This window comes from Tyto alba, unplaced genomic scaffold (assembly GCF_018691265.1).
Source record: "Tyto alba isolate M040663 unplaced genomic scaffold, T.alba_DEE_v4.0 Super-Scaffold_44, whole genome shotgun sequence".
Classification (NCBI taxonomy): Eukaryota; Metazoa; Chordata; class Aves; order Strigiformes; family Tytonidae; genus Tyto; species Tyto alba.
This window is the reverse complement of record NW_024881320.1, coordinates 15,457,009-15,471,630: the sequence shown is the minus strand read 5'-3', so window position 1 is coordinate 15,471,630 and position 14,622 is coordinate 15,457,009. Positions and strand designations below refer to the sequence as shown.

The 14,622-nt window shown below is 43.9% G+C and overlaps 1 protein-coding gene across 6 annotated transcripts in view; it reads right to left on the bottom strand.

Annotated features, from left to right (window-relative positions):
• Positions 1-300: 300 nt before the first annotated feature.
• Positions 301-14,622, bottom strand: part of HORMAD2 (HORMA domain containing 2) — a 26,961-nt gene continuing 12,639 nt past the window's right edge. For 4 of the 6 annotated variants that reach the window (XM_032995164.1, XM_032995168.1, XM_042805487.1 and 1 more), the window contains 4 exons: positions 14,112-14,365; positions 13,142-13,244; positions 12,006-12,070; positions 2,388-2,736 (listed from right to left, as the gene is read on the bottom strand). In XM_032995164.1, coding sequence (XP_032851055.1) covers positions 2,632-2,736; positions 12,006-12,070; positions 13,142-13,244; positions 14,112-14,365 — 527 coding nt within the window. In that variant the 3' untranslated portion in view covers positions 2,388-2,631. Of the gene's footprint in view, positions 1,115-2,387; positions 2,737-12,005; positions 12,071-13,141; positions 13,245-14,111; positions 14,366-14,622 lie in introns of those variants that run through there. The other 2 variants (XM_032995166.2, XM_042805489.1) reach the window with 2 other exon arrangements.

Here is a 14,622-nt window from a genome sequence, read left to right as displayed (position 1 = left end):
TCAGTTAATGAGTATTAACTAGAAATGCGACTGAAACACAAGAAAAAGGTTTTTTTACCTTTAGCTAGCCCAGCAGAATTGCTAATAAATAAAAGGGTATGTGTAAGTGGCTTATATGATTCCAATCTGCAGTGGAAAGACTCTTCTTAGAATCTGATGGTAACCACAAGTTTGTGGGAAAGAAAAATCAGACGCTTACTGTGGCAGTTCATCACAAGTTACTTTACTTCTAACCAAGCCTGAAATGAAAATGACTAAAAGTCATTACCGTAAAATAGCTGATTAGAAGCCAATGTGAACTGAGACAGTGAGTCTCTGGCCATGGCTACAAGATCAAGACATCGTGCAGTCAACTAAGCTGTGGATTTACTTCGTGGTGTCTGCGTGCACACTCTTACTATGTGGTAACACAAGGCACCTTACTTCACTTTCATTGTGGGACAAGACACTTAGCATCTTCCAGCGTGCACCGAGCAAGCTGGCATGCCCCTAAGCCCTGTGGCATCATGCGGACAGGAGAAGGGCTAGCTTGTTGGGGTAGCCATAATCACAGACATGTTTGACTTTCTCCTACACGCACGACACAACAACACGACAAGGTTTGGGGCGCAGGCAGGAGTCCGTGAGCTGAAGGAATATGGAAGCCACACACCCCAGCAGTGCCAGGGCAGAGCTTTCAGGTCAAGGCAGGTCCTGAGCTGTAGCTGTCCTGTGAAGAACACACGACTCCTGTAGATGTGCAGGCGTGAGAGCAAATATCATTACAAAATCTGGGCAGAAGGAAGATTTCTGCTTTGCTCTGGCATGTGAACAAACTGGCTTATTAGGCCACAGGTGCAAAAATGAGAACACAGGACTGAAAGCGGGGATAAAATGGAGAACTCTCATGTTCTACAAGTGTTGTGAAATAGGCATCAAGCCATGAAACCTGCCAGACCCTGCTGCAGGCTCAGGGGCAGTCAGTGGCCTGCCTGCCCTGGGCCGAGTAAGGACAGCTGTGGTATCAGCAGTAGGATTGCAGTGCAGCACTCAGCTACCTGGAGGTCGACTGGACATTCGGTTTCAGCATTATCTCCACTCAGTCAGCCACTTCCAGTTGGGCTTTCAACTCCTTCTGGCCAAAGTAAAAGCAGAAGAGAGATGCATTAATCTCTGTGTCCTGGTAGCTTTTATCTAGAGTCAAGGCGAGATCCCAGTTTCAGCAGTGAGGAAGACCCCTGATGTCTGGAGCCAACCTTAAGCACTGCCACAGCAGAAGACGTCACCATATTAATGGCGATAGGGAACCCGGTGTGCCAAGCGATGGCACTGGTGGCCAAGGTCCTTCAACCAGATGCTCTAGACACGACGGGTCAGATACTTGTCAAGAGACCCTCACTGCTTCTTACAGAGCCGTCTGACATACACCGTGAAAGACACACCTTACATCCAAAACCACTGCTGCTCTTCAAAACCAGTCCTGAAAAAATACCTTTGTTGCTTATCTGAAATGTCAGGGATGCTGCTACACTACCGGGTGCATTACTCTGTTGCACTCTAGTGCTTTTATTTCCCCACCACCATAACATTTGAACATTTCAGGCAACCAACATTACATTGGGAAGAAAGTGCACGACATTCCCTTCTTTAGTTTTTCAAATTTCAGTACCTCTTTTGCAAAAGAGATCTGTACAAAACATCTGTACATCTCTTGTACAAAAAGTAATGCAAAGGCTACTCCTTGAACATATTTTATAAAATGTCCAAGAGCAATTAAGGCCATTTTACTCCTCCCACTCCAGTAATAACCATTAGGTCTTGCAGAGCTATTGCCTGCCAGGCAATCTTACATGACACAGAGCACAGCGCTATTGCTCCAAGGGATACAGAATTTTTTTCTTTTGTTGCTGTTGTTCTCCTCACCTGTACTTGCAACCACAAGGTACCTTTATTAAAGTCAGGCTTTAAATGTGGTATATTGCAACACCATTTATATTGCACAACTGTCTAAGCCCCTTGGTACATGGTGGGTTGCTGTTTTAGAAATAAGCTGATAATATAGTCATAGCAACACTACTTGCAGAGTCAGAAAAAAAAATTCACCGCCAGAAGAAAATGTGTATAGATTACTTTATCTCTGTATTCAATATAGATAAAAACCCTTCTTTGAAAAAAAAAATCTATGCTCCGGAAACAGTAGATAGGATGAAGTTAAGCACAATCTAGTGACTCATGAGACTTGTTGCTTTTGCTGGCATTGGTGCCTCAGAGTTCATCTTGAAACTGTGCCATTAAATATTGATGACATATTGGCAAAGGACAGTCCAGCCACGGAGGAAGAAGTTTAGCCAGTGGTAGCGGAGGGGTGTAAGGGAGAGAGACAGGCAGAAAGAAGCACACAGACACCATTCACATGGAAACATAAATTCTCAACTTTAGAACATCAAACAAGTGCTGTTGGTTAACACTGTCATGACAACTATGGTGCTTGGTGTCTCTTCACAACCCAAACTTTTCACTAGACAAATAAACATGCAGAAATACATGCAGCATGTGGAAGAGTTAAATATTGGATGACAGTAAAGATCTTTACTAGTCAGATGACAATGCAAACTCACACCTTCCAAAATGTATTGTGTGTCAGAATTAACATCATTTCCTGCCTTCCAGAAGCAGCTTCTCTGGTTCACTGACCTTCCTTTTCTTCTTGGGTCCTATTACCTCTTCCTGGCTAAATGCAAGGGTCAGGCAGCTTATCTGTAAGAACCATCAGAAAAAGTGATCATTCTCACGGTACAGGCTCCTGCTAGATGAGTCAAGAAATACAACGTCCAAAACTACAGTGTGTTTTCCTGGATCCTTTTGGGTTTGTTCAGTGTGATCCTGCTCTCCAGAAAAGCAATTAGGCAAGGAATCAAAGCTGGAATACCGGATGGAATTGGGACTGTAAGATTTGTGAAGGTGACAGGTTCAGCTTCAGGGACAGAGAACGGTTTTGGTAGGCACAAGGAACAGTAACATCTCCCCAGCACCAACAGAAAATACCAGAAGCACAGAGACTTTTGAGAAATAGAATCGTTTATAGGGCATAGCCCGTTTCACCAACCTCAGATAATCACAGAAGTACGTAAAAGAAGAGGGGGACTTATGTCAAATTTGTGGTTACTGGAAACAGCCCTTCAGGGGGAAACATGCAGTACCTCTATTTGTACATCAGGGAATTTCAACGTGAGTTGGACAATCCCAGACCTCAAAGACTACCTGTGAGTCTGTGAAAAATAACTAAGCAAAGCAGGCTTTCTTCCAAGAGGCTTAACTTCCCTCTAGAAAGACACAAACCTCCCTTTAAAATATTCAGGGGCCTACAAACCAAAAGGTTAACAAACACAGATAAATATATGTTAGAATATAAATGGGTCAATGGTACAGGCAATTCAGACTGATCACAGAGAGACGGACAGCCAGAACGACAGTTGAAGCGTTGGTTGTGCCAAGTGACAAACTGACTTATTCTAGTTATCACATAACATATTTGCATTTTTACAATAATAATCTGGAGCTGCAGAGAGTAACGTGTGTTTTTGCCCACCCAGAAGGGACAAAGCGCACAGTCTGGCAATGTAACCTCTCTTGCTCTCACTGGAACTGAGCTGAAGGGACAGGCCACAGCACACCGCTAAAACTTTGCCTCCAAAAGAAGGTTCATTTGGATGAAAGTAAGGTGAATGAAAAGGGAAAAGAGTGCTGAGTTCCTGCCCCAAAACAGAAGTACCTCGCTCCAGTTCTACTGTAAAACATGAGGAATCCCACAACTGAAGCAGGATAAACACAAGGAGTTAATAAAGAGCTATTCCAGAATGCATCCTGGAGACAAGCACCAGGTCTCCCGATTACAAAATGCGGTCATTATAGAATTCCCCACTCACGTCATCAAGGCTTTCTTTCTATCTGGCCTTGGTATGAGGCTTCAGTAATCTCTACATAGCAATGGTGTTTCTAATGTGTGAAATAACTCTGATTGTGGATTAACAGCAAAATAGTTTCAAACAACCTCATTTTGCCTATCATGTTTCAAATTGTTTTTCCTCCCCTCTTCCCTCCTCTTCATTATGAGCAACACAATATTGCTTAATGCAGAAAGTACAATTTCCTTTCCATAAAAACGGAGAAAACAAGAATCTGCCAAAGTGGGACAGGCAGGTTCTCCTTCATCCTGCACACTCGAGCTGACAAAACTTCCAACACTGCCCAAGGCATATTTGCTTGAGGAAAGAGTGATGAGTGGATCTCTGTGTTACAGCTCCTGACCTGATATCCAGCTGCTCAAACTGGCATTTCAGGCAGTTGTTTACTTTCCTCTCCCTGGCATCGTTTTAACCTGTCTGCTTCCTTTTTTGAAGTAAAAGGCCCAGAGGGGGGAAACACTGCATCCAAAAGCTCTCCAGTGCTAACACAGCTGCAGGGTTTGTACCCTGTCCTGCTGGCCACACAATAAAGCAAAGCCATGATCCCCAGTCTCCCGGGCCCCAGTCACCTGAATAAGGCACCTCTCCTTCTATTTTAGCCTAAACCACATAAAGAAAGCATCAGCTAGAGTTGGTGCTTTTATTTCCTCTGTTGAGGAACGGATCTTCTGCAGCACAGGCAACTACTCAGTAAAGTTTTTACCCCTTTTCTATTCCTCCTAAATTTCTTGGGACTCGATACTTGTGAGACAGGAGAAACAGCCACAACGAGCAGCTGCTCACACAGAGTCCACTGCAGCTCTCCGAAAGCTTTCCTGCCCTTTACCATGGGCAGCATGATCACCTAACAGGAACCTGAGATGAGAAGAGTAAAAACATCTAGGCAAGCCATCAAGTGCCCTAGACAAGCACATCTACTGAATGAATAAGATGTCAACTGTGTGAGGTATTTCACAGAAGCCAACATGTCCTGTCCTGCCCCTGCCCAGCTACAAGTTCACGTAGGAACTCAGAGCCAGGAACAGACCCCAAGTCCAACTTCCAGGTCCCATCCTTAACCAAACACTCAAACTTCTTCCCCAGAAAAGCTGCTCTAAATGGGATTAAGTCAGATCCTACGTGTGTTTATTTGACTATAACCAGAAAGTAAACCTTTTAAACGGTGTGGTGAAAAGCAGGAAATCCCTCCCATTGACTAAACATACAATCAAAGCCTCCAGAAGTTGATTAATTCTGATTTTTCCCATGTACTGGGACGCTTGACTTAGAATAACTAATGGGAGAGCTTGCACTGTATGAATGTTGGGTTTTTGTCTTACACAACCACTCCTGGCCCTCGGCTCCACTGACGAGCCAGGTGCTCTCAAAGCACATAGGGCACAGCGCAGGCCCTCACACGCTTCCCCTGCGAAGGGACCGTGCTGACAACAGGACAGGTGGGACAAGTCCAGAGCAAGTATCAAAACCAGGAACAGCTCCGTGACCTCCCGACTCTGAGTCCAAGGCACAGTTCTGGGTCTAAGTCATACCATGAACACACAGTGAATTTGAATCTCCTGTTTTACAATACTGCACTACGTGGAAAAAAAAGTAATATGTTGCCACAATTTTTCTGTAAAAATACAGCTAACTTGTGAATCATACAAGTGTTACTAATTTCTGGCATAAAACTAACAGGACAGCTGCACATTGTCTGGAGAAGATATCAGGCTAAAAATAGATTAGACTTAGATTAAAGCCTTCCCAAGGCAGACTGGTGGATGAAACAGAATGAGCAGACCACAGCTACACTGCTATTCTTAGATAGACAAAATCAGGACCTAGTTTTGTGCTCTGCAGTTTTCAATCCCCAGTGTCCCCACTTATTCCAGACAAAATTTCCCAGCATAAATCGAAGAAAATTTACAGCTCTTCTGACATGTGTTTTTCTTCCCAAGGCATCCTATGTAGAAAAGCTAAAATTGCACAAGAGCATTCGGCTGTGTCCCTCTTTGTCCCTGGCCTGCCCCATGCTGAGGTTTGGCACATGGCAAATTTTATGCCCTCAGAAGAGTTCCCTTTGTCAGGGACACAGAGTGTTTAGTTTGGTACCTTGTAACTACCCTGACAAATTCAGAAGCACATTAATGTCAAAAGAAATCCAGTTCCATCAAGTGAGCTAGAAGAAAAAGGACCGAGATACAAGACTTAACTGCTGAAATCAGACAAAATGATTCTCAGGTGTCAAGGCAATAAACAGTATCTGCAGGGGGATGTCTATCATCGTCAGGAAACTTTAATCAGAGAGAGCCAGTGACTGATGTATCCTGTGATGTCAGCTGCAGCTAACATTGACTTGATAGCAAACGCTTGCCACCCTCAAAAACCAAGCCAGTGACTCTTTAAATTGATCCCCTAAGACATCCCTGGTGAACGGCCATTTCTCTCTGGTTGAAGGCAATAATTTCCATCTACTCACTGACAGTTGGATGCTCCGTGCTCTCCAAGCACAGCAAAAATCGAGGTTCACAAGGTACCTCATAGTGTCCAGTGAAACGACAAGAAGAAACAGATAAAGTGAAATGCAGGAAATTCCATTTAAACATAAGGACAGTTTGTTGTTTGTTTTTTTTTTTACTGTGAGGGCAATCAAATACTGGCACGAGTTGTCCAGGGAGGTTGTGAAGCCTCTATCCTTGGAGATACTCAACACCTGCCTGGACAAGGTCCTGAGAAACCTGCTCCACTTCACCATGTTTTGAGCAGGTAGGTCGGACATGACGATCTCCGATTGTCCCTTCTGATCTCAGTGACTCTGTGAAGGCAGCACAGGGGTTAAACGCTTGGTGCAGAGCACACCACTGGTCTCGTATCAGTTTCCAGTAAAGCGATCGCACTGACATCCTACAAGTGGAGGAGAATCATGCTGGTTAGCATGAAAGCCAATTTACGCAGGTGGAAGAATGAAAGACACTCACTGTGGTGCTTCTGTGGAAACTTGCCACATTTTTGTCCCCAGGAAGCCATGCCAACACATCACTGACTACCACTAGTCCTCTTCCTTTTCCATAGCTCACTGTTAAAATCTCTGACATTCAATGCAATTTCCTTTTCGTGAACTGGAAGTCTCACAGTACTACTCTGTACCTTACGTATCTTGTAGTATTTAAAGGACTTATGAACAGATTTTTCCAGAGGGTAAAAAAACTCTTCAAAAATACCTGTTGAAAAAAATATTTATCAATCCCTCTCCCTATAATCTCCTCCAGGGCCCAAAGTCACACTGTACACTGGCGTGCTGACCACTGATTGCCAGATCCCAGTGCAATATGCCTCCGAAACCCAGAAGCCTTCCCCATAAGATTACAGCATTGTAACCAAGGAGGAGAAAAGCAATGGACACTCCTTCTGCCTACTAGGCTTGCTACCCAGCTTAGTACCTCCTGGGATATTGGACCTGTCCAACCTTAATTTCTGCAGATTTCTTTAGAGGGTCTGGTTGCTATCATGTACGTTACGAACACACGTAAAGGCGGCCAGCACAGAAGCTCCATGTCTTCCCGTGGATGTCTCTGGGGCAGCTGCCAGAGACTCTGAGGCTGCAAGGGTTAAATCCCCCCGAATCTGTGGGGTGATGGGCCTCACCTCTGAATGAGGAGATCACTAGGAAACCGTTTCCTGCACACTAGACTGGGATAACTCATGCAAGGGATGAATGGCCCCAAGATACAGCTAAGGATCTGACGTGAATTGAGAGAAGCCAGGAATTTCCTGGCCTCCCTGTCTCACTCCTCCCAGAATGGCCTGAGCTCACAGGAAGGAGAGAGGCAAGCTCATCTCTGAATCTTTCTCTCTTCATTGTTTGGGTCTGCATAGCCTCAGCTGGTTTGCTGGTTTGGAGGAGAAAATGTTCTGGGAACTTCTCATCAGATACAGCTCTCTTGATAGACAGTTAGAGATAAACCTTTCTTTTTTTTTCTTTTCTGCAAAAGTTCAAGATAATGACATTGCCACAGAAAAATGCTTTTCTATTGCTCTGCAAATGGCAGGCTTCACCCTTCAACTGCTTTCTGTCATGGCAATTTTAAAAGTGGTTTGCCTGGGAAAAATCAGACAACAAAGGTCTTGATCTCCAAGCTGTTACTCTGCAACTGATCCACTTGTGCTGACCTTCACTTTCAGACAGAAGCTGTGTACAACACGGAAGCTCAGCAAAAGCACAAGAATCTCCATCAGGGTAACCATGGCCCTGGGCACCAACAGGACACTGATCACCAGCAAACACAACAGCTATTACTCACAGTGCATCATCCATGAAACACTGTGTTCAGACCGGCTTCCACCGCTGCCACAGTCCCTCAGAGAGAGAAGACGTGGCCAGGTAGCCAAGCCTTCTGCATGAGGAGCAGCAGCTGGAAGCCAGACAGGCTATCCTCTGAGGTTTAAAACAGCACTGATTTACAACATTTAAGTCTGAATCTCTCCCTAGACATCCAATTTTCAGACAGCTCCAGTTAAGAGAGCTAATCCGCATGGCAGGAGTAGGCCTACAGCAGGCACTGAATCGCAGTGCAGAGATCCCTGAGCTATCACTGACCCAAACTGGTATGTCCACACAATGCCAAGGGTCAGTACACCTCCTCATGTCCCACAGCAGTCTAGCAGCATAAGCACGGCCAGTCTAGCAGCACAAGCCGTGTCTGGTGCTAGCGAATGAAGCCAGACCCTTGGGAGGCAGAGCTGACTTGTGCTGTGCTGATACGGCCACACCAGTTCCAGCTCTGGCGCGGGCTCGGTCAGGGACGATTCAGGGCTCTCTGCACGGCTGCTTCACTGTGCAGTGAGACTGTGCTCTAAGGACCACCCCAGAACTTCAGCCCACAGCTTCCTGATGGGAGATAAAAGCCTGCAGAGGCGTCCACAGGGTCAGATTTTACTCATCTTCGAGTTCTGTTTCATTCCAATCTCATTCCACTGCAACATGTTTGCTCACATGAAGACAAAGCTGCCCAAAATCAATTTGCAGGCCAAGAACATTAAAGAATTCACAAGAGGATAAAGAGGTATGCTGAAGAATTCAAAAAGTTATCTTCATTTCAGTGCAGGACCCCATTCCCATCAAATGATTTCTATATGTTAAACCAATGGGCAGCAAATCCCTATTTCACCCAACTCTTCACAACTCCTAGAATGCCAGTGGAAAGTAGCAAGATGCATAAAGATAGCACACTGGGCCAAATCCTTGGCTGATGCAATCAGAAAAACCCTCCTGAAGTCAGCAGAGGTAGGCTAATTTACATGCTGGTGTCTAACTCTGGATGATTAAGTACAGAGATGCTTTGCTGGGAAAGGGCAATCTCTCATTTGATCCTAAGTATCATCAATCATGAGATTGCAGATAACAAGCCGGTTGAGTACATGTAAATTTTTCTCCAATCTGAAAAGCCCTCTGTCAGAGACTCTCCATGGCCATTACTAAAGGCCAGTTACAGTTCTAACTGGACAGGAATAGCTGCTTCTCTTTTGGCAGATCTGCATCCTTTGCCTCTCCCATGTCGATTAGATAAAAATAAGCCTTTAATACTTTCATTCCTGGTTTTCCTGAAGAGCTATAGGTCAGGAAGATAACAACCAGTAAACTCGGTTCCAACAGCATGGTTTTTATTTTTGATAACCGAGGAATCAGAAGGAATAAAGCAGTTCACTTCAGATGAAGAGCAGTAATGGGCTCATTCATATTTCCAAAAGCAACTTATGACTGTAGGTACCATTTTTGAACTTGGCACTTCTTGAATATCAAATCCTTGTACAGATATCAAACTCTGGGCCGCTCGAAATTGTTTCAGTTAGTTCGGAAAATCTTGGCCTGAATGTTTAACTGTACAGAGAGCACCTTTAAACCCAAGTTCCTGAGGTGCTGCCCCAGGAACAGCTGAAGAGCTAACGCTGCTCTGCCAGGAGAAGGGCAGGTCTCCCTCCCAGACCCGCTTTGCCCATTCCTCGCCACCCAGTCTTGCTCGCTCCTTTACGGTCCTGCTGGTACGCGAGCAATCATTCTGTAAGCTAGTTCGAGGAGATCTGCTCCTGGTAGAAACCTAACACGCAAAGTCACACACCAGCACTGCAAGTCTAAGGGCTCATGCCTGCCCCAATAAAGGGAGATCTCCATGGCCCAGGCTATGCTCTTCCCCAAGTCCCCCCCCTCCAACACCAGGCTAATTGAACTCTGAAATCCAGGAGAAAACATGTCACTTCGGAGACCTTCCAGCTCTTTAAAGCAGAGAGCTTCTCTGAACACACCTGGCAGCTGGAAAACACTATTGCTTGACTGCACTGTAGTCTGGATAGCAACAAGGTGTTTGCATTCATACCCCAGCAGGACTACTTCTACCCACCTTACCTATACTTGACCCTGTCAGATAATACCGAACTCAGACTTCCCATCCACGCAAGCTTGTCCTCATTTTTTAACACAAACTTCACTCACCAGTTTGGCTTCCTGATTCAAGTGGAATAGACAATGGTCATTTGTTTTAACCACTTCCCTCAGAAAAGAAGGGAAAGTCCCTCTCATATGGAAAATAGCGTCAAATTTTTATTAGTGCTGGCTTTACAATGATGATCTGCACTTTTTAACTAGTGACTTGACTTTGTTTTTCCCTAAACCGACTGAAATATTAGACAACTTCTAAGCGATAATGGTTTCAAAAATAGTATCAAAGAATACATTAAAAAAATCCTCTGCCATGCAGAATCTACCAGGCAGAGGGCTTGGGATATTTTTCTTTTTTTTAAGTCTTTGGAAACATACAATGGATAAAATGACTCTTCCATTTTTCAGCAACTAATGCTGTTTCCACCACCTTCAGACACTCTCACTATTGCTACCATATTCTAATGAAATTCACATGCTACAAGAGAGAGGTGTCTGGTGCTCTGCTCACAATCGTGACAGACCCGAGAGAATGTCAGAGCATGAATCAGTGGGACAACCATGAGTTACAAACAAAAAAGGCTCCTGTTTTCACACAGACGACAGAATAAACAATGATCAGAAGGAAACTGGAGGATGTGACACAAAAAAAAATGTGGTTAAAGTTTGAAAAATACCAGCCTAGGCACAGAAGTTCATTTCTAAGATCCACAGTCAAGGCAAATACTTCACAGATGCCTTTTGAATGACACGTTAAGTTGTAGTCTCCAGTTGCTGTCTGGGTTAGACACCCCGGGATTCTTTTCAACAGAGGCGGGGAAAATTTTAGTAGCAATTTCCTACTCTCATTAACTTACCCTGTAAAGATTCAGTTTCTCAACATTCAAACTCATACAACTTTCAACTGATTTGAATGGGAGGAGGACCAAGTGGCACGTCTGGTGGTATTCAGAGATTTGCCCTGTCACTGAAAAAACCTCTGCCCAAGCCCCATGAATCTCAGCTCTTGATTCTGACTCAGGGTTTGGCCTAGGCAGCCTTCAGGATGGAATTAATTTCACATAACTTACTTATCTAAAATTACGTCTGGTCTACCTTAGTTCTTTGGGTTGCCCCAACAACCACTGAAAAAGAGATCAGCACCTCCAGGGGATAATTCTTCCTATCCTAGAGAGGTAGCCAAAAAGGGATAGGATCCAGTAAGTACCTGTGACTCACATGTAAAGACAGTCTGGAAGCAAGAAAGGAGAAGTGAAGACCATGTTAGGCAACAAACACACCCTTCAAACCTAAACCAGGGTGGCGATTTCAGAACCTTAATCCGAAAACACACACAGGTAAACCAGCCCGGTCGGGACACAGATACATTTAGGCTACATGTGTCATTCACAAGTGCCAACTCCAGAGAACAGTACAAAATTCTTGTACTGGATGTATGAAGTAAGATGACCGGGGAAAGTTTCTTCCTAAATGCTTCCAGTTCATGCTTATATCCCTATGCCCTAATACCTTGTAGCCGCTCTGTATTTTGATACTGCATGATAAAGCTGCTAATGTTAGTTGAATCTTGTGCCATCCTAGATGACATGTTCTGTGGCAATCAATTCCACCTTGCCTGGTGTATCTCAGAGCCACTAAACTTTCCTCACCTGCTGAGATGCCCTTGAGCAAGTCATCCTGCCCATCTCCTTTATTCCCGTAGTCTTCTTTTCACCTACAATCCAAAATCAAAATTAGCTCCAAAGTTAAAACCCTATATTTAATTGAAAGAAACATCCAGAAACCCAACTAAACCACTGTAGCAAAATCCCATGCCTGATCTGAAATTGTGTAACCTTTTCTCTCAGGCACCGCTAACACTGGCAGTTTATTCCTGAAAATGGAGATTTCAGAATAAAGTGTCATCTGAATGTGCAACACAGCAACTTGCAGCAGCTCCTATCAATTACACTTAAACTCCATTTTAATGTGGTTTCTAAGAAAACAAAGCTTATGCTTGCATATGCTCTGTCCAAGTGTGTGTGTGTATGTGGAAGGAGAGGGGCTGTCCCCTGACTAACTCTTGACCTTATTAGACAGTTTCAATAAAATTTGATGGGGGGGTCCCAAGGTGCCTCAGTTTCATGAAAACAGGCAACTGGTTAGAGGGGGAAAATCCTGTTAATATCCCCAGAGTGGAAAAGGTGGCAGTATGAGTTCACCCCTTATTAGTCATCGAAGAATCTGCAGGAGAAAGACCTGAAAAGGTGACTTCACAGGCAGATAAGCTTCTTTATTCCACTGCCTGGGGATCTCAGGAATGCTATTTACCATTTTGTCACTAGATGGTATTGTTCCACAGGCTATATCTGAGAGCCTCAAAGGTCAAATAGAGCATGGTGTATCAGAAGACAAGTTGATTGAAGTGAGAGAAAAGGCTTTTTTTCATGTATTTTCACATAGGTAAGTCATTAGCAAAATCAAACTGTAACTGCTAGAGGAGAAGAGCTTTGGTGAAAATGTAGATAATGTAACTCAGTATTGATGAACTGTGCATTTCCTCCATATCTGAAAAAGACTGCTGAGATAAAGAGGTTGAAAGATATTGATAAAAAATTGAATGTTTCTGTTAACAAACCAAGCATATACAAGAAGCCCTTTATTATAAATTCAATCTCATCTGACACAAAATTCAAACAGCCTGACAAACTGTTCATCCATTTCAAAGTAAGTAAAAAAACCTAAATACTATGCTAGGATACAGTCATGAGCACAAGTTCCTTCAGTTTTGAAACTGGAAGTTTACCTGTATCTTGAAGGTAAAAAGAAGGTGTTTTCCTGCCTGGATGGGTGTCGCTTTTGTTCTCTTCACACCCACTTGAATCTGCTCTGACAGGGAGAGGTTGATTCTGTAAAGCAAATGATGTTTCCTCTTAACAGCATAACCTAAAAAATATGCCAGGGGGTAAATCCATAAACCCATCACTAATCGGGATGAGATTTTCACAGCTACTCAGTGTCCAGGCCTTCCTTCTTCCAAGCCCACAGGTCTTTCAAGAGAGAAATTTTCTAAGAAAAGATGGAATTGTGACCTAAATGGCTTCCTATCTTCAGGAGTTAGTTGTGTTCCATCACTTCAAATTAAATTGTCAAGTTAATTGTTCAAATTAAATGTGAACATCTCAAATTAAATTGTCAAGCCCGAGCTACCAGTCCAGGCTGCCCCTTCTGTCATTTCGGAGAGAGGCACCGCCAGAGGACCATTCATTCCAGCCTACTCTGGTGTCTAAGGAAATTATCTGAATTACCCGCTAAAGCTGCCTCCTCCTCTACTACGCGCAGAGGGGGGGCCTAGAGAAATTAGACACAACTTTTAGATGGCTAGAATTAAGTGGGAGGGATCCCACGTAACTACACAGTGGAACATGGCTTAGTCCTGAGAAATGCCAAGTGGAAATGCAAAACTGCAATTTTCTCCATTTTGTGCGTGTCTGTGTATAAGTGTGTGTGTGCACACACATGTGTTACGCCTCTCTGTACAGTCACTGCCCTCTTCTGGGAGATCACACTAGACTCAGTAAATCAGTGGATATGCTGGAATGAAATTCACTTTATGTCTATGGACTTCCAGCCTCAGCGTTCAATCTGCTGTAGCCCTGCTGCCCAACACAAGCTGAAACCCTTATTAAACTAGGAATCTAAGAAAATGTTTAAGGATAGTTTTGCTAGATAAACTCTGTTCCTCCAGCGAGAACTGAACAGAGCTATTTCTATACCTTTGTGCTCCCCTCCTCTTCCTCTTCATCACAGTCTAATCCTTGATGGGAGATCTCAGTAGGGCCATTCTTCTGGATCAGGTTGCTCTCAACTGTTCCCATTCTTTTTTTTTCAGTTGTCACTCTCATTTTCATGACGTGGAAGCTGGTGGAGACTGACCCTACTCTCACGTTGACAGGATCGCCATCAAAAAACAGGTCACCAGGGCTGCCATCTTCCTTAAAGCCAGGGGGCTGGTAATCTTTGGGAGTTACTGCACAGGAAGAAGGAACTCACTGATGTCAGAGTAATCAAGTTCCATGTCTCCTTAATCTGATTTATAAAGAACAAGTGTGTACTAGCCTCGAGTAACAACATCAACTACTAAAAATATTCTGGGTTTTCTTTCAGGAAGAAGGGAGAGAATGCAAAGGAAAAAATGAGCTGAGCAAATGTTATCAGGGAGCTCAAAGAAAGAATGACTTTACAATGCTGAGATACCATTAACATGCTCAACTTTCTGGAGCAGAA